Source organism: Hippoglossus hippoglossus, chromosome 22 (genome assembly GCF_009819705.1).
Source record: "Hippoglossus hippoglossus isolate fHipHip1 chromosome 22, fHipHip1.pri, whole genome shotgun sequence".
Classification (NCBI taxonomy): domain Eukaryota; kingdom Metazoa; phylum Chordata; class Actinopteri; order Pleuronectiformes; family Pleuronectidae; genus Hippoglossus; species Hippoglossus hippoglossus.
The window spans coordinates 14,089,028-14,108,234 of NC_047172.1; the positions used below are offsets into that span (position 1 = coordinate 14,089,028).

The 19,207-nt window shown below is 45.1% G+C and overlaps 2 protein-coding genes across 3 annotated transcripts in view; one reads left to right on the plus strand and one right to left on the minus strand.

Annotated features, from left to right (window-relative positions):
• ttll5 (tubulin tyrosine ligase-like family, member 5) overlaps positions 1–8,067 on the plus strand; it is a 54,003-nt gene extending 45,936 nt beyond the window's left edge. Inside the window, 2 exon segments of the mRNA XM_034577243.1 lie at positions 2,946–3,028; positions 6,003–8,067. Of these exon segments, the coding sequence (XP_034433134.1) occupies positions 2,946–3,028; positions 6,003–6,055 (136 nt within the window). The 3' untranslated portion in view covers positions 6,056–8,067.
• tgfb3 (transforming growth factor, beta 3) lies at positions 7,954–19,201 on the minus strand. Of its 2 annotated transcripts, XM_034577253.1 has the most exons (8): positions 18,344–19,201; positions 17,561–17,656; positions 13,748–13,911; positions 12,318–12,447; positions 12,072–12,179; positions 9,851–10,007; positions 9,113–9,266; positions 7,954–9,028 (listed from the first exon to the last, which is right to left on the minus strand). In XM_034577253.1, exons 1-8 carry the CDS (start codon positions 18,687–18,689, stop codon positions 8,870–8,872), a joined length of 1,314 nt encoding a protein of 437 aa, XP_034433144.1. In that variant the 5' UTR covers positions 18,690–19,201; the 3' UTR covers positions 7,954–8,869. The 2 variants fall into 2 exon arrangements, with proteins under 2 accessions (XP_034433144.1, XP_034433145.1); XM_034577254.1 differs by lacking the exon at positions 17,561–17,656 and having other exon boundaries at positions 18,344–19,189.
• Between the last annotated feature and the right edge of the window lie 6 nt (positions 19,202–19,207).

Below are 19,207 nucleotides of genomic sequence, written 5' to 3' on the forward strand. Positions count from 1 at the left end.
CCAAATTACACAACAACAGCAAACCTTTGTGATCGGGGCTGAATGCTTGTTTAAAGCAGCCTTGCATCAGTGATGAAGTGTTTTTCACACTCACTCTATGTGTGTAAGAAGAAAGCCCACAACTGGATTAGAACAGAGCATGAAAGAGATATATGTTTTTTGCTGCAGTTTTACAGTGTAGGTGTTTTCCGTTTAGCCAATAGAGTGAAATCATTTTCCCACTGACTCTGTGTGATTTAATTAATTTGTGTCAATGCTCCGTGCTTGCTGGCACTCGGAAGCAGTTGAGTTTTAATGTGGTTGAGAGTAGCAGGTTGCACTGCTCACAGAACTCGCTCTGCTGATGTGTTAAATTCACTCGTCTTACTCGACTGGGCCTTAAAGAGTTAAGATGGCAGCGGTCCAGTGTAGGGGCTGCAGAATAGGTTAGGGCAGCCGGGTAGGTGCCGTGTTTGCTCCGGTGTGTGTGCGTCTGCCCGGCAGTTGCTGTGTTTACCCTCCGCATGTGGAATTCCAGAGCCCCCTCACACTCTCCTCTGTCCTGCATTCTTGCGGTCGACCAGTGTGACAGGGGGAGAGTGTGGGAAAAACGGAAGCTTCAGGACCAAAAATGCACTGATGGAAACAATGAAACAAAAGAATAAAGAGAAGGGGAAAGAAAGAATGACAGGGGGAAAAGGAGATGATTGTTTGCAGAAAACGGTGGGATAATAAGTTGCTTCCCTTTATTTCCAGCGCTTATTTCAGGGGCAACTCAATACCTCTGTTATTGAGGCACATCTGAAATGTATCTGCGTGTATGCCTCTGCTCCTTCAACTTATAATAGAATCACTGTGCTGGGTATATTCAAACAGGTCAAGGTTATATAGCCCTCCACACACCTTCCTCTCGCCAGCTGTTGAACCGTCGTTTGAGTCTAATTTAACAACTCTGATCTTGCCTGTTTCCCACATGAGTCATAAACCACTGATGATCTTCGATAGTTGAATCTATTTATCTGAATGACTTTTGATTTTTTCGGTCTTGCTCAGCAAAGCAAAGGAAACAGATTTCAGATTTCATTGAGCCAAATCATTTCCCCTGTGAGCCTGCTCGACAAAATCCTTCTCCAGTTCTCCCCAGTCAACTTTTGCTTGAAAGTGCTGACTCAAGCCAGTGATTGGACTGAGTGACTAGTCCGCATGTTGTTTTATTTTAAGATGACTAGACCTTGGCACGGTTTCTGAGTGACAGTGCCTTTGGTTTGAAGGCTCAGCTAACACGCGGCACACGTGCTCGCGGGCGAATGTGCTCCTCATTGGTATCGCGCTCTGCGGGGCAGGGCTCTCTGGTCTATCAACATGCCACAGCTGCCAGCGCGAGGGGCTGCGAGGACTCAAAGTGGTATGACTTCAGTGGAGGCTTTGAAAGGAGCAATTTGTAACACAAATAAATGAGCCTGTTTGGTATTTTGTTTGCGAGGTTTGGCTGGTCACAGCTGTAACTACGGAAACCCGGGCTGTCGTGTGGCATTACTAATAGGGTGACAATTACGGCAGCGCCATTAATGTCAGCCTCGCTGCTGCTTTCACTCCCTATTAATCAGCCACAACAGTAGTTATTTTCACAGGATACTGTATACACACACATGCTTCCAAAAGTGTGTTTATGGTTAAACTTTATCCCCTTTTGGTCGCTCTCAGCAACATTAAGACATACCAGCTACCTGAACGCACAGAAAGTAAAGCTGCACATCAGCTCTGTTGACATAAGAACTTCAGCTCTGTGTGAGCAGTGTGAAATGTTCTACTTTGGGCTTAAATATCATCTGCACACACTGCGAGTTCTGATTCACCTCCAGCATTTCTGTCTCTTGAAGTGACGGAGCGAGAGACTGTTGACAAAGAAAGTGATGTGAAGAACCCCGAGGTCAAGTTTCTCTCTCTCTCTAGCTCTCTCTCTCTCACTCTCACTCTCACTCACTCACTCTCTCGCTCTCTCTCTCAATATGAAAGGGGTTACTTCCTGTCGAGGTATGCCATGCTTAAAGTGGGCCACTTCTATTTGTGGTTGTGTAATGGTATGAAAGAACAACTGTGCAGCCCCTTACAAGGAGGTAGTGTGTACCCTCATTACCGTGTTAATGCTCCTTTGGCAAGCTGCTGTTATGGGGCGAGAGGTTAATGCCAGCTAAGCTTTATTTATTGTTCGCCCTAAAAAATGCTTAACTGATTTAATGTATAAGGTTACAGACGTGTCTGCTCCTGCTCCACGCCTCAACGGCCCATATAATGATTTTTTCTGTGAAAACACTATTTGCTCTGATCATGCCCAAGATGCTGTCTAATCTGTTTTCTATGATCTCAAACCTTCTGTATGGAGCTCTTTGACTTTAATGATATTTAATATACACTACACAACTGTATTCACTATTCACCCCATGAGAGAGAGTGTGTGTGTGTGTGTGTGTGTGTGTGTGTGTGTGTGTGTGTGTGTGTGTGTGTGTGTGTGTGTGTGTGTGTGTGTGTGTGTGTGTGTATGTGTGATTGCAGTTCCACATCATCACCACAATAATCCTGCCAATGTGAAAATCACATCATCCAGGACAAGGAGCAGGAATTTGCCTCCTTCTTGTCACAATAGCTCATGGGAGGCGCTCAGTAAACACGTAACCCCCGCCAGTCTCCTCTGACTGCAACCCCACACACAGACACAATGACTCATCATGCGCACACATGAGCACAATCACTAGTTGACAAAAACAATCGTCTTTATGTATTTGTTTGGATATTTAGCTCCTTGCAGAAAAATACATTTGGTTCAAACCAGTGAGAGGTCCCAGCAGCTCGGTCCAGGCCTGCAGAGATAAGCGTTGTCTTTCAAACATAATTTGTCACCGTACAACTCCTCGTGGAAAACTCGTCCTCGGTTTTCACTTCACACTCTTCTTGTGTTTGATTTACAGGCAGACGTCCTCGGAGAGTTCAGCCAGCGGAACCGTGACCAGCGGCCAGCACATGGTCTACGAAGCCATCTGCGGTAAAACAGGTGGGTCTGATGCTGCAGTGTTGCACGTGCTCAGTACATTATCGTACTGTAAGTTGGCCCTTTGGTGGTTGTACTGTGCAGTCAGGGGGAAGTACGCCCTTTCAATGCCAGTGACATTCCCCCTGGACGACTGATAAACACCACCGGATATCCAGCTCCTGCATGCTCAGTGCAGGAAGTGTAAATATATGTAGCACACAGTAAAAGATAACTTTATTGTCAAAATAATAATCTATCTACTCCATTCCAGAAATCTCTGTCCGCCTTCCTGTGGCTGTCATATCTCAAAAAACGTTTGTCTTATCGGTTTCACTCTTGGCATGTGCATTGTTAAGGGCTCAAGGAAGTGCACCGTCGAATATGGTGTTAAGGTCAATATTAATAAACTTAAATTAACTGACGACCAGCATGCTGTAGCAGCGGTGGACCTCTTCAATGTAAGTGACGATCATGATAACAGTGTGTTCACGACAACTGCCCCATTCAAGACAACAGCAACAACAGCTGATTCTCCAGTCCGAGGTTCCACGTAGGAGTAGAGCTTCACCTAACTTTGAACAAGCAGGTTAACAGCTCTTTGAACAGCAGCTTCAGGAGCCTGTGACAGTCCAGCAGTTTGTCTTTGCTGTGGCTCAATTGCTGGAGGTCACTTTGACCGTGTCAGAAAGAAAGCTGCAACCAGCATCACCACAGGCCAAACAAACAGCCCATTCCAAACAAGCACTTTCAGAACAGGCACTGCACTAATTGCACAAACTTTGATCACAGTTACAAAGACTTGTGTTGTACCCTCTTTAGAGTTAGCAGAGTTGAAGCTGCCAGAACTGAGTGGGTATAAACAAACTTTACAGTGCAGCAAATCAATGTTTTTCTCCAAGTCATGTCTCCAAGTCTCAAGGTCAGATTGCTGCTGAAGGATAAAGATGCGTAACAGTGATAAACTCTCTCTTTTGTTAAGAGACCCAGTGATGGGAACAGTTTGGGCATCTGTCGGCCATTCCTACGCAGTCATTATTACTGACCTTCCGCCAGAACCGTCTGTCCAGTTGTAGACCCCAGAAATCACAGCGATGGAATGAAAACGGAGCTCTGCAGCCTCTGTGCGCACTTGTGGGTTTTTCTCGCGCTCACGTGTGCCCCTGTCACTCTGCCCTGTTTCCACAGCTCTTTCCATCCTGAGCAAAGTGTCGAGCTCGTTGCAGTAACAGTGATATTAAGCAGTTTGTGCTTACGGACACATCTGTTTGTCTGATCAGGGGGCATTTTCCAGAGACCTATACTGTACGTTAGCATTAGCAAATCATACCATTCATCACACCATGCGAGTGTAACAGTCTTAGAGATCAGTGCGTCGGAAAAATACTGTAGTTGTACCCCCCCCCCCCCCCCCCCCCCCACCCCCACCCCCAAAAAGTGTGCGCGTGTCTGCGACCAGAACATTTCTTTTTTCATTCTCCCTCTTTTCCCCCCGAACTATGAAGGCTGGCTTAAGTTAACAAACATCTTACAAACTCATCAATTACTGTAATAGGATCCGTTGGGAGCAGCTTCTGAATTTCATGAATGCATTTTTTCCATCGTTCAGGGAGCAAAGGGTGGGGGAGATGCCTCACTCTTTTGCCTTCAAAAAAAAAAAAAAAAAAAAGAAGAAAAAAGTCTGATCCGAGCAAAGACTGACGAGCACCAAAAACCAGTCAGCAAGGCCGGTTTAACCATGCATTGAGAAAGTAACACAGAGACTCTGTGTGGTGCTCTGGGAGGGTGGGGGTGTTATTAGAAGGAGCACAGCCTTTGTGGGGGCTTAGGAGTGCGTCAGGTCTTTCTGGCTGCCCAGTGTACCTTTGTGGCGAGATGACTGAGCTGCCCTGATTGACTCTGACAGGGAGCATAGAGCGAGTCCAAATGGAGAGCATTCTCTATGATCAGCTGTCAACCGCCATAAATCACACGTCCCCTTTATCTCTCTCCTGTGCTTTCTCTTAACTCAACTCTCCCTTCATCCTCCGAAACCTTTTCCTGCTCGCTCACCCCGTCGCCCCTTTTCTTTGCCTTCTTCTCCTGATGTGTTCATTTTCTGACACGATATGAGGCAAGGATTTTGACGACGACCTATCAGAGTTTACAAACCCAGATCATGTCGACCACATGTTTTACGCTCCTCGCCTTGAGGTTTTCTCGATGTCCTCGGTGCTTCACAGTTGGGGACTGTGAGGAAATGAATTGATGCACTTGTGCAGCATTCATTTCTGCAAAAAGCATTTATGCAAAAAGCATTTATCCCCTTTTCAGTTGTATTGTGGAAGATATATTTGATTTGAGCTACTTTCACACACTTTTCTTTGTGAACTACCCCGTTTAAATAAAGTATTTATTAGGGTTTTGGGTTAATTTGCCACTAAATGAACCAGTTTTTGTTCCATATGACGTTTGGAGTGAGGTACGATAGAGGCAGCATTGTCCCTTTATCTTTCTTTTGCTGAGTTAGAGGAAGCCGCTTCCAGCAGCCATGTCATCAGATTGGAAGTAGGGGAGATGTTTTCCTTTTCCAGCTCAGTCGGGCTCCGCAGTGTAAAAGAGCACCAAAATAAACAGAGTGTGCAGAGAGGGAATGAAAGGGAATACTGTTTGGGAGCACAAACACGGCAGCTCTGACTGTACTTGGAATGCCTTTTCTACTGGATGCCTGGATGCGTGCCAGTCGATAGGATGAGGGGCGAGCGGGCCGAGAGTGAGGGGGTCCGTCGCACAAAAGGCGAAGCACCGAGCTGGCTGCGCTCAGATCTGCTGGGGTAACCACCTTGACCGTGAATAACTGAAAATATCAACAGAAGCTTTACCAGGAGGGTTTTAGTTGGCTCATCTGCAGAAAAACTCTTTCAGGTTTGACATAAAAACCCTTGTGTACACACGAGGAAAACGTTCAACTGCCTCTCTACCTCTGGCACTAAATTTTCTTTCATGTGTTGCTCTCCAGGTCTGTCTGCGTACCGCAAGCTGCTCCAGGGCGAGGAGCCAAGTCACAGATGACACGAAAGCGACCAGGGGCACGTCCTGCCGCTCTGCCGGCCTGACAGGTGCCTCTGCATGTAACTACATCCTCGCCAGAGGTGTATTCTGGGAGAGGACAACAGCAACAGATGAAAGCATGCCAGACATCGAACAGGGTCCTATTAATTTCTCGGTGATACAGCCACAGAAATGCGAGCGGACAGTCTGCCAGGCCAGGAATTCCCAGCTTTGACGCAGGTTGGATTTTTATTGCGCAGCATAACATCAGATGGCCTTTTCTGCCCCCATTGGCTGCACTTAGTCGATATCCCAACAGTTGCCCGCCCTCATTCCCTCCATGCTACTGATGCCACAGAACGATTTCATTGACAGATAGACGTCAGCAGATGGTTCTTTGAGCCCTTTTGGTATTTTGACAACAGGATTCAACATTTCATTTTTTGCTCATTCAGTGCACCGCGAGTCATTCAAGAAGACATTTTTCCTCCTAAAATGTAATTCAGACAGCTGAGATGGGGGTTTTGGTTATAAATGGTTTTTGGGGAAGTAGCATAAGGATCGCTTCTCATCTTGCTGCCATTACTGGTGAGCACACAGAGAAACTGCTTTCATGCGTGGCTTCTGGTCTTAGGCCCTCCAACTGCCCGTCCTTGTTGGAAGAGTTGCCAAATCAGATTCTGTTGCCATTGTCGAGGGATTTGTCAAACCAGAGCATCCCTCGCTCGTAGGCTTTAAAGGGAAATTCCGATTGTTAGAGCTCAAACACAATTGCTCCCTGCCTTGCTCCGTGTTTACCAGCATGATGTCGGGGTTTATGTTTTATATCGAGAATACAGTGAGCTTGTCCCTGTAAACTGTGGATGATGTTGTTTTCCTTGGATGGACCAAATTTAATATGACTGGATAATAAGTAAATTATTGTTATTGCATCAGTTTGTATTTATTGTACATTGTCTATCAACAGGTCATCTCGGCCATTTCTGTAGCTGAAAGCATAACATAGAGAGGAATCATGGTTATGCACAGCCTTGCTTATGATGAAGGTTAATGCTGCACCAGCAGATATTTTGTGTTTTCTTGGGGAGTTCACTCAGGGCATGTAAACAGAATAATACATCTCTGTTATATCTCAATAGATTGATGTTTATGATGACCTCAGAAATACTTGAATTTCATGCATGTATTTGTTATATCAACTGATGACTATCATCAGAGTGGTTTTGCACAGATTGTAGTTTTCAATGCGGCAGAACTGGTTTTATTAGACTTGATGGTATTGGATTTTTTTGTTGTGATTGATGTGAAACTTGATGTTGTGGATTTACTACCAGTGCACGCTGTATTACAAGAATCCAACATTAGAATCCAAAGTGTGTAATCTGTGGTGATACAAGATTGTTTTACAGTCTGATATTTTAATCTGTTTTGTTCCTGATTGTTTACAATTCTTTACATGTGCATGGAAATGTGATATTTTTGTTGGTTTAAGCAGTTTGTAGCAAGAGACATAAACTATGTTTACATGGACACCAATGATCACATTATTGACCTTATTTCAATTATGTACAAAATGCTGTGAAGACTCCAACATAATGTGACTAAGGTCAGAATACTTATGTCAGGGTAATCAGAAAAATGCTTTTTACTTGACCGGGTCTTAATCAAGTTAATTTCAGAGAATTAGTGTCCACGTAAACATAGTTATTAACATGAAAACCCAGAAAACATTGAAACATTCTGATCATGTCAGTAAATGTATTTGTTCACCAAATGTACTGTACACTGGAAGTTGTCAATCACTGGACAGGTTGTGTCTAAATTTACTCTACTACCCTTTAAAATCAAGTTCTCCAAATAATACATAAAAACTCAACAATAAACAAAAATAGAAAGATTCTATCCAACTGTCTCATTTTTAATTAAAAAAAAAGTGTTTCCAAGAGTAATAAGAAAAACATTTACAGTTCGTGATTTAGTTAAGTGTTCACTTAGTGACGTACATTGTCTCATACAACAGAAAGGCTTCACTTTAAAACAAAACAATCCCTGGAATCTCCATCCTGTTGCATTACAGAGGTAAACATAACCATGGAAAAACTACTTTGAAATAAAGGTTGGTTTCCAGCATGTATTTTTTTTTTTTTTCTTTCTTTTTTTTACCCCCAAAGATCATTTTCATTGAACAGCATTTAATCCTAAATGAACAGTGTCGGGAGCTGTGGCGTGCATCCGCGTCAGTTTCCAGCTTGGACATTCGAAGTTGTCCTGTGAGTCAGGGCCCAGGGATCTGTTTGCTCTCAGTGAGCAATCGTTTATTTTATTTTTTTTATTTGACCCTCTTTGACTTGCTCCTGTCGTGTTGAGTTCAGTCTGCATTCTCAGTCATTTTTTACTTACTGCTATTATTTGATGTCCTTGAGAATGCAGAATCAATTACTGTTCCTCTGTTGTTGGTTTTGAATGTCACGTAACACTGAGGTAAAGGCTGTTCAAAATGCTGGAATACGAAAAAAGGAAAAGAAAAAACATGACAAACGCTGATGTCGAAAGGCGATTGTCGAAGGTCAATAAGAGGTCTGATGGGTTTGAGAGCGCTGTTAGTGAAGTGGTGTTTGACGAAGTCTTTTAGGTAAATGCTGCCAATGATTGTGAGCAGAGTGGCGGACTGCGTCTTTGTTTTTTCGTGAAAGAGCTCAGGGCAAAAGCTGAAGCAGAGGGAAGAGGCGCTCATGGAGCACGTGCTGCCCCCCTCTAACCCCTCATACCTGCTCCTGAGTAGTGCTGGGAGCCGTCACGTCCCGTGGCTCTTGACAGGCCCTGAAGCTCTGATGTTTAGCTGCACTTGCAGGACTTGACGACCATGTTGGAGAGCTGCTCGACTTTAGGGGAGCGTCCCACATAGTAGAGGATGGTGAGGGGCTCCAAGTCCTGAGGAACACAGCAGGGTGAGGCGGACGCTTCGGGGTTCAAGGTGTTGTAGAGGCTCAGCAGCTAAAACAAGGAGACAGGGATCAGCAAACGCACGTAGCAGACAGGAGCATGAGCTAACTTATGTGTTGTGACACTTTGACTCACCGAGCTGTGGGTGGTGTCCGCACTGCGTAGGTAAGGACAGGGACCAGAGCAGAAGTTGGCATAGTACCCTTCGGGCTGATGGATCCACCTCCAGCCTAAATCCTGCCGGAAATTAATATAAAGCTGTCGCACGCAGCAGTTCTCCTCATAATTGCTGCAGACAAGAGAGGACAGTGAGGATTAGGCTCTTTATTTCACATTAGCGCACAATTTTCAGAGTTGTATACATATTCCTCCCTATGGCCTCTCTGCCAGAGATGAGAGAGAAGTTCAGAAATTCCACTCTTAGGTGTGCCCTTATTTTCCCTCTTGGAGTCGGCCCAGGTGTCTGTCAGCCTGACGGCGGATATCCAGCGCCGAGGAGACGGCGTGTTAAGAGGAGGTTTATAGTACTGGGACAGATCCCAACTTGTATCAGCTTATACCTGTGTAATGCTCGTCTCTGTGATTAACAAGCTATTTATATGCATTCTGTGCATCTTCTTCCATGTGTTTGTGATAAGTGACAGCTGCTATTTCCATTGCATAACGCCTCAGCTGCTGCTCGACAATGAAATGTCACCCCCTTCGAGGTAAAATAGCTGCCATATTTACTTGCAATATATCAACTAACCCAGCGGTCAAATCTCTAAAACTGACAGAGCAGGTGCAGCCAGAGAAAATATTTTGGAAAGTCGAAGACGATGAAAATAGTCCAACAGTGCTTAACATTTTCCAGGATGAGGAAATGTGCCTTACTTGAAGCAGTAATTGGTGTCAAGTGCCCGCTTGCGCCTGCGGGATGAGGACTGGGCGTCCAGCCTGTGGGGCGGGAGCATCATGAGGATGAGGTGAGGGTAGAACGGCTCCTTTTGTTTTCTCGTACGGGTCGGGTCGTCATTGTCGACCTCCATACCTGCAGAAGCAAGTCAGTTAGTCCAGTTCGTCCGGGGGAAGCGGAGAATAATGATTGCACAAAGATACCGAAGCTTTGTTGTGAGTTGCAAAGATGCCTGGGCTTCAAGAACCAAAACCTCACTCTAATCAGTGTGGACAGTTTTACATAAGGATACTGTAATCTCCAAGCCAGGCTTTGTTCATTTCTGGCTCACTTCTCTTCCTTCTCTTTATTTAACACTGGTCTCTCGAACTCCCTCCTTTCCTCCATTCTCCCCCCTGGGCCTGCGTCTGCTCATCCAATCTGCCCCTGATAGCTTAAGCAGTGCATATCTCAGGAGAGATGCTGCTGGTGAATATGTACGCCCCTCTTTAAGTCAGGGCCAAACGTCTGAGCACCGTGGCAGCACATTCCTTGTGGCCAAGCCAGTCGGGAGTGTTCCCAGGACCGAGGGCCCGGGGCTCCAGCGCTAAGTGAGATACCAGATCAATTGTATTCCCATGCTCTGTCTCTTTCTTCCTCTCACAAAGAAATCCCATTATCTGAACAAAAAGACGTCAAAGAGCCTCGCTGCTGGAGAAACATGCCTGATGACTGGACTAAAGCTTTTTATAGATCAGTGTTATAATGTGAGTAGTGTGAGTTTTATTCTATTATAATCATATTCTTAGTCATCCTAGAAAACATTATTGTAGAACACACCCTTCACAATGACTAACTGGTACTCAGAAATAAGCCTCAGGTCAATTTATTCAATGAATGAAATAGAATGTGCATTGGGCCTTCATTCAAATTAAGAAGAATATCCAAAAGAGACTAAATTTTATCTTTAAAATATCTGGACTTTCATCCAATCCACAGTCTAGAGTCCTGCATCACCAGATAAAGCTTCTTGTATAGGCAGATTTGTAGGACTAAAAATAATGACCAACCATTACGTGCCAAATTCCACTAACCAAAGCGTAATTATATATATATTCAAACATTATGCAATTTTATTTTTTGAAACATCTAAAACAGACATTGAAACTTAAACCTCAACCCAAACAGAGCCTGTTATATCGACTGGTTGTGAGCGGGCTCAGGCTCAGGAGGTACAGCGGGTCGTCCCATAATCTGAGGCCCCTGTTCGGACCTGGTGTTAACATCCAGCCTGAGTGATCCGATCACAAGTGGTCAGCGCTAAGTACAGTTCTCAACCCACCTAAAAGCATCCTTAAATGTGGCCTGTACTCGATCACGCGTTTTAAGGTTGGTGGACCAATCCATTAAAACTGTCCCTGGGCAACAAACTGAAACCCACATTGCCCATCATGTCGTGTGTGTGAGAGATGAATGGATGAATGTGACCTGAAGTGTTAAGTGCTCTGAGAGTTCATTAAGACTAGAAGAGTACTATATTCAATGCATGTATAATTTAACCCACTTATACAAATCATCCTGAAACCAGCAATATCCGAATAAACCCAATATTTCCACAAACAATAGATGCCTTTCTGGAACATTACACAAATCAAAGGTTTCCAACAAACTGAATTGTTATCTGGCTCTTGATCGTAAACACAAACTGGCAGAACATCTTTTCACTTTGAGAGATCAAAAGCAGAGGCCTAATTCGGACCAAACACAGACCACGCAACCACAGACACAATAAATCTTGGAAAAGGGATCATTGGAAATTTGGGGAAATACGCTTATTTGCTTTGTGCCTAAGAGTTACATGAGAATATCGATACCACTCTCATGTCTGTGTGTTTAATACGAGACTAAAGCTAGCAACCAGTTGGTTTAGCTTAACATTGAGACACAAAACAGAAGGGAAACGACAGCCTGGCTCTTTCCAGTGGTAACAAAATCTGCCAAGAAATAGTGGTTTTGTCGTTTGTACATTTCAGTTTTTTATATCTAACTTTTATTGTGTTAATTTGTGAGCTGTTGGTCTTCTGACAGAGCCTAGCTAGTCGTTCGTCATCGTTCTAAACAGTTTGACATTTGATACCTTTTTTAATTTTAACAATGACATGCCCATAATAAGACTCAAACCATCTCACTTGGTCCCATCACAGAGAAATGCAGTCTCACCTTTGAACTTGACCTCCAGCACCTCGTTGGCATTCTCGATAATGTCACCGTTGGGCCTGAAAGTATGGCAGGGACAATGCACACTGATCTCCAGGCCATGATTGGTCTCTGAAGGGAAACCAGAGAAGAAGAAGAAGGATGTAGGAGCTGACATTTTTCCCCCAGGAAAAATCCTTCATTTTAAATGAACTCGTCCCCTTTGGCAGGATATGTGATACAAGGAAAATCTGAGGTGTCCTCACTCACGTCGATACATTAGCCACTCCCTCACTGTCTCGGTAACATCAAACGACACCCATTCAGCCGTCCCCTTGGTCAGGACGTTCTTGCCCCCAATGTAGCGCTGTTTGGCTTTGGGGTCATCTTTCTTGAGGATCTGCGAGGAAAAGTTGAAAATGTGACCCAGCTGCAATAAACTCTCTTGTATGCACAAACACACTGACACACAGAACCAGAGCTGTCTGTTTGAGCCAGACTCTCCGGGATGCCTTGGGCCAAATGTCTACTCTTCATGGAAAAAGTGACTCCCTGTGTTGATATCCCCATTTTGCAAGTTAATGCCTGTGTATTACCCTTCTGCCAATGAGAACCTGGCTGTCCTTCACATCAGCAGTTCAATCTTTGGGTTTAGCTGGGCTCCTGGTCTCAGTGTCACACAGTTCAAGCAGCAGGCCCCCTGGTATCTCTGCAGGCATTCGTGTCCTAACTTATATTGAGACCCCAGATGTACAAAACTGATGGTAGAGGAAAGTAAAATCTGCCTCAAACAGTGTGTTTCAGACAGTCCACCAGCACTCCTATGAACAAAGGTGTTTATCTGCACTGAGAAATATGTGTGTTTGGGTGGTGAGTGGAGCTCTGAGTCCCACTGCAGTGCTATGGATAACTAGGTTCCTGAACATTGTCGGCATCTAATCTGCCTTCCTGTGGGAAAAAAGGGGCCAGAGGCCTGCCAGCGTCAGCCCTGTGCCAATCAGCTCCAGCCCACCCCCACCTCAAGTGTGGGGGTGAGCGAGCGGCTCCGTTTACTCCCCCATTGGGTGACTGTGCCTCTATCTCCTCTCAGGCCCCTGGAAACAATCTGCGGGCCTGACAGTCTGTATTCAGCGCTGGCCAGAGCTTTGCCTCTGAGGCGGTATGCAGTCCGGAGACGCTTGTCTCCCTGGCAGGAAATGTTGGAACCTGATCATTACTCCTAGTCTCTCATGGGAGATTAATGAGGAATCTGGAGGAAAAAAATCCATCCTTGCCACCCCACACACAGGCATCTAACACATGCGAGCTTTAACACGCTTCACAAAAAATGCTGATAAACACACGCATGCAGGTGCAGATGTATAAACCCGTGTTGAAAGCGTAATGCCTTACTTGATCTAACAAAGACGGACAACTGCCTTGAGATTGACAGTCAGGAAAGGAGAAACTGCCGAAATGTAATCTAGGGTTACTTAAAAACGGCTGTGCAAGATCTTAAATTTGTCCTAATGTAGAATCCATTTGAATGTAAGCACATGGAATAATGATCAGCCCATGAAAAAAAAAGGAGAGGGAGTTGGACACCCTAATATAAATGTTTTCATCTTTCTCGCTGACCTACACAGGCCTTCTGAGGGAAATAGAGCGCATTACCCCCCTGCGCTCTGCTAACAGTGGAAATGAACGGTCAGTTCACGCACCTGGTAGAGCTCAATCCTCTGCTCGTTTTTCTTGGCGACGGAGTTGGGGATCCGCAGGGCTCGAAATTCAGCCCGAAACAAGTTGGTGGAGTTCTTCTCCATGGTCGAGACATTGAAGCGGAATACCTTGGAGGTGGTAACCTTGGTGCAGTAGGAGAGGTCATCTGCAGGCAAAGTGGAAATGGTGACTCAACAGTGGCTCTCATGATGTTACTAAATATCTCCCTCAAAAAACAACCACATTGTTTGTTTCTTTTGTCGAAATCCCTCCGAGCTCTTATCCATCTGTTACCTCATTGTGTACTTGTTATCAAAGCCTACTTTCCACTGACGTCCTCAGAAGGGTGGACATGTTTACCCTCTGATTATTGATAGGTTTTGTGCCACGGATTCCCCCATTACCACTGTACAGAGTTTACACATAAAAATATATTTTTTAATACCTTCTTTCTAATAACTATTTCTAGTCCGTTCCAGGGAGCCATTACCACAAACCATCTGCTTATGCTTTGTGCGATCAGAGTTAGCAACAAGTTGAAGTCATGAAATGAAAACCAAATGTCCCATGTGGTGGAGCAGGCTGCAGAGGGACAGCAGCGTGCTCCTCCTCCTCCTCCCACCAGCTCTGACGCCCAACAGGTGCTCCGAGGGCTCGGAAGGGAGCCAAGAATTCCCTTGAAACGAGAGGTTTAGTCCGGAACATGTGGGCTCACGTGCTGGAGCAGAACATTACCTGAGAAACCACTGAAGAGGGTGATTCCATCTTGATAGTAGTTTCACAGCGTGCAGGCTTGACAAGCAATAACTTGCTGTGTACATACTGTGTGGGCGCGTATAAGCGATTGCACCATGACCTTTAATAGAATCGACTAAACAAATGGCCACATTGTGCTTCTATCTAAGAAAGCTTCCTGTTGCACCGTAGCCTTTTCCCTTTTTATACCATAATACAGACAGTTTATTATTTTAACAGGCCAAGCACATGCAGTGTTGAGCAAAACAAGCACATAGCAAACTTTTTATGAGCCAAGTGGAAACAGTCATTTACAGCCAAGCCACGGTTAATTTACTACCCTGAGCTTATGCTTTATCACCGACCCTCAGATTTGCTGGTGGCTGAAAGAGGGATTGCACCTTTAGCTGATTTGCACCTCGAGCTGTTCTGGGACGAATGGAAACTATTTCCTTCTGTGTCATGCAAAAGGAACTTGTACATCTCCGTGTATCTGTAATTCATTTGACCCATAATCCTATTTCAGTGTCCTCCCAGTCATTATCAGATGTTTCCACAAAGTTTCTGTCTTTCAACTTTCCCTATTTATAGGTGACCTTTTCAGCATTCATCCCCAACCAGATATCTGTCCAGTGTTTCCACACAATCTATGAGGAGGAAACCTCAGTGGCCTTTTCCTCTGTCCTCCCCCTCACTTGCTGCCCCCCTCCTCAGAAGGTGGAAAGCCCCACTTCGAGGGGAGATTTGAAATTCTAATCAAGTCTTTGGTTTCCTTTTTGGATGACCTCATTTTTCCCACTGCAATGGTTTTAGGTGGATTTCACATTATGGCTTATTTTTGCCAAGGGTCTGAAAGGTAATTTGTTCCATGTTGGTGAGTGGAGGGGGGATTGCTTTAATAATTAGGATTAAATGCATTCGCTAATTTTCAGTCCGCTGCCATTTTTAAGACTGAGGTTCAGGATGCTGACGTAAGTTTGACCTTTAACCTACATAAAGAAGCACAGATCAATGGACGTTCAGCTCCCACAGGGTTAAGTTCAACTTTCTCTGATAAATATTAGATTAAAAATATAATATCATGGGAGCAAACAAATGACTACTGATTTTGTATTCTTCAAACAGATACTACAGCAATTAGAGAATTAAGTTTTATTGTAGGACTTAATCATTAACAAGCCTGCAAAGGTCTATTTACAGTCACATAAAGGCATGAATTAGGAAAAAAACTACTCGGTTAAGTATCACTCAATTCATTTGAACAAAGAAGTGCAGGAATTGTGAGTAAAGATGTGCAGAATGCCTGGGGACAGATGTTTGAATGTCTCTGCAGTCAAGCTTCACATAAACTGCCTCGCCCAGACGCCCACCTGCACCACACCTGATGCCCTGACTCATCCTCCGGTGTCTGACACCCTCTTTTCTCTGCAGGAGCCCCCTGACAAAAAAAAAAAACAACTCCCAGGAACCACCTCTCTCTGCCCTTTTGTCTGTGATGTCAGTCTCTCCAGAGCTTGTGGAGGTAAAAAGGAAATAGGAAGCATAAGGCAGCAGGTGCTAGCCAGCTGCTGAGGTGTCTACGTCTCATGAAGGACAAACAGGAATTTCTCTTGGAAATCTGTTTATGTGAGTTCTCGATTATCTACTTAAATCGGAGCATCTGGGACTTGAACTTGAATGCTCTCATGGAAAAGTTTGGTTTTCACTCACCCGGTTACCCAGGAAATTGACATCAACCGTTTCATTCAGCTGAACTCAAATGCTGCTTTTGTGATGGGTCCAATTTCTCATCTTCAGCTCCTCAGTGTGTGAACATTGACTGTGGCAGGCCACTGCAACAGATTAGATAATGTGATGGAGCTCTGATTTGAATGAAAAACAAAATCTCCCCCCTCCCCCCTCCCCCCAATTTGATTAAGGATGAGGAAGCAAAAATGGTAGAGGCATGGGAGTAGGAGGAAGGAGGGGGGGGGGGGGGAGGAGGAGGAGGAAGAGGAGGAGGAGGAGGGGGTCTGTTTCTTTGGGAGCAGGCCAAAGACCTCTGTCTCTGTTAGTTCTGATGACATCATCTTTCTACTATCCCATATATCAGATATCCTGCTGTCCTCAGCGCCTGTCCTCATTTTTTTACTGATCCAACACTGAGTCAGTGATTGGCTTGAAATTACACCGAAACTGCATGGTCGTTCTAATTTTAACCCGTCACTGTTGTTCACTGTCACTGTGCCAGCGTTCATCCTCCAGCTGAAATATCCATCTTGTGTCTTTAGCAGCATTTGGGTTACGCTGGTAAAAGAATTTAGCCACAGCGGCCGTCTGCTGCAGGAAGGGAAGATCTAGATTGCTGCCATGACTCACTCTTGCTTCATCTCCTAAGCGGATAATGCCTTGATTTGCATTAGTAGCAGGCTCTACCAGAGCAGTCTGGAGCAAGTGGCGCGCTCAAGTCTGAGAGAAAAGTTTCTGTTTGACTTTTTTAACTGCGCGTGAAAAAAAAAGGAGCAAAACTCAACCATATTCCAAAACACTCCCACCTTCCAAAAAACAGTGAATGTAAAAGTCATTATATCCAGGAGGAATGAGAGTGAACAACACTGCCGAACCATCAAGGTGACAGACTCTATGTTCCTACACACACTGCAACATGCCCTGCTCTCTTTCACATCACATCATGGAAAGGGAGAGAAAAGTGTTAATTATTGTTGGCACCTTCTGTTAATTTCACTGATTTCACACTTGGCTGTGCAGACACTGGGGCCAGCACTAAGTCTAGATCATGTCTAGTATTATCACCTACAGTGCGGCCTACTGTACGAGAGCAGCGTGATGTGTCCTGGGCACCTGGCCATCACTGATCCCACTCCTTAGACCTCTGTTTGTTTTGGGAGCTCTGGCTGCCTCTGACCAGTGGATAAACCCCGAGCTGTGTATTTTGAATGTCAGAAGCACTTTTGTGGGACCTGTGAAATGGATTTGATTCAGGACTCATGCTGGAGGCTCTGCTCAGTGTCACAGGGCAGCATAAACACCTGTTGATTTAAAAAAAAAAAAAAAAAGGGTAACACCAACCGCTGACCCACCTCTGACCGTGAGCGAGGCACACATCCAACTCCTCCACTTACAAACTGACTTTCCCTGGAGAAGCCTGCTGCGCACTCGGCTTCTGTTTCTGATTTCTGGAACAATCAATGGACCATAGTTTATACAGGAAATACCAATATGGATGAACAAGGGAATTAGATCATAACACTGAGCCGCTGCAGCTACTCGGCTACTAGAAAGCAGGGAAACTGAGGTGAGAGAGTCGTATACAGTGGATGAAAAATATTAGGAAGCTCACGGCCAGAAAATGGAAATGAGGTATTGGAGTTGGCAATAAATACTGGACTTAACTGCCTGAGAATTTTCCCCGCTTAGGAATGTGTCCGACTTTAGCTGGAGTTCCCATGGCTTTGGTGTGAGGTATGTATGAGGAATGGTGCTCATTCCAATTAGACTGTTTACTTTGCGCTCTTCCTCTGCGCGCGATTCCACGCTCGCAGGCGCGTCCGTGCGTAAAGACGGCACAGATGCGACTGGATCCCGGTTTTGATACTGAAACCTCACTTATATATATCATTTTAATGCCGTGGCCAGGTAATGGTTTTTAGTTTGTTTGGCTCTAATAGGCTCATCTGAACAAGTGAGTTTCTAAAAATGGTGGCTGCGTGGCGCATGGCACAATTGAAAATATTGTCAGTCGCACACACTCCACCCAGTGATCACTCATATCTGGAACATACAGGTTGTGGTTTAGTGGATGAGTATTGGATGTGACAAAAAAAAGACACCTGGATAAACACGAGTAAAGACAGTTGACTTACTGTTTTCTGGTAGCCCATTGATCATGTTGAACTTGTAAATCTCTTTGGCATAGTACTCGGTCTCCGTATTATCCTGTCCACAACTCTGGTGCCTGTCTCTGCCCAGCTCCTCAATGAGCTCCTTGGTGCTGTTATAAAGGGCCAGGACCTGAAACGGTACCTGGCTCGGACCTGTGGTTTGGGGCGGACTGGTCAGCCGGAGCTTACTGAGGATCTGTCCGCGCACCGCCTCCACTCTCTTCTTCTTGATGTGGTCAATGTCCACGGTGGTGCAAGTGGACAGCGACAGAGTCATTGTCACACAGTTGGAGAGGAGGAAAAACAGAAGCGCTTCGCCCAGATTCATATTTCACTCACACCCGAGGCTTGTCAAGTACAAGAAGAAGAAAAAAAACCAACACGAAACTAAATTCCGATGTGAGTCGAATCCCTCGTCTCTTTTCATTCAGGTCGTGAGTGAGTTCTGTTCTTGCAGGAATCCCATTTTTTTCTCAAGTGCTATGTCATCCTGGCGACATTTGGAGTGGAGCAAATCCGTGCCATTCTGGGCAATAATCTCAACTCTTCCTCAAAACTCCTTATCCTACTGCTCATTCCTCCTTGTCTCATGCAAGCATCGCTTCTCTTCGTCCTCTTCTTCAGCTCACAGGGCACCGCTCTCTGCACCGTGCTTCACTTTCTCCATTGCACTGTGCTCTTTCCATCCACTTGTTCTGTTGGAGTCAGTGCGCCTCCTCCGCAGCTCGCTCCTCCGCAGTCCAGCCTCAAACACACGGACTCTTTCCACTCTCACTCACACTTTATAGTCAAAGAGCTGTGACGTTTTCACTGAGGGTGGGGCAGCGAGTCGCAGCTCGGACACTG

Coding starts and splice junctions, on each gene's coding strand:
- tgfb3 (XM_034577253.1), bottom strand. CDS start 18,689: ATGAATCTGGGCGAAGCGCTTCTGTTTTTCCTCCTCTCCAACTGTGTG. Junction 13,912..17,560: donor TGCCTCGCTCACGGTCAGAG/GTGGGTCAGCGG, acceptor CTTTGCCTGCAG/ATGACCTCTCCTACTGCACC. Junction 12,180..12,317: donor GGAGTGGCTAATGTATCGAC/GTGAGTGAGGAC, acceptor GTTTCCCTTCAG/AGACCAATCATGGCCTGGAG.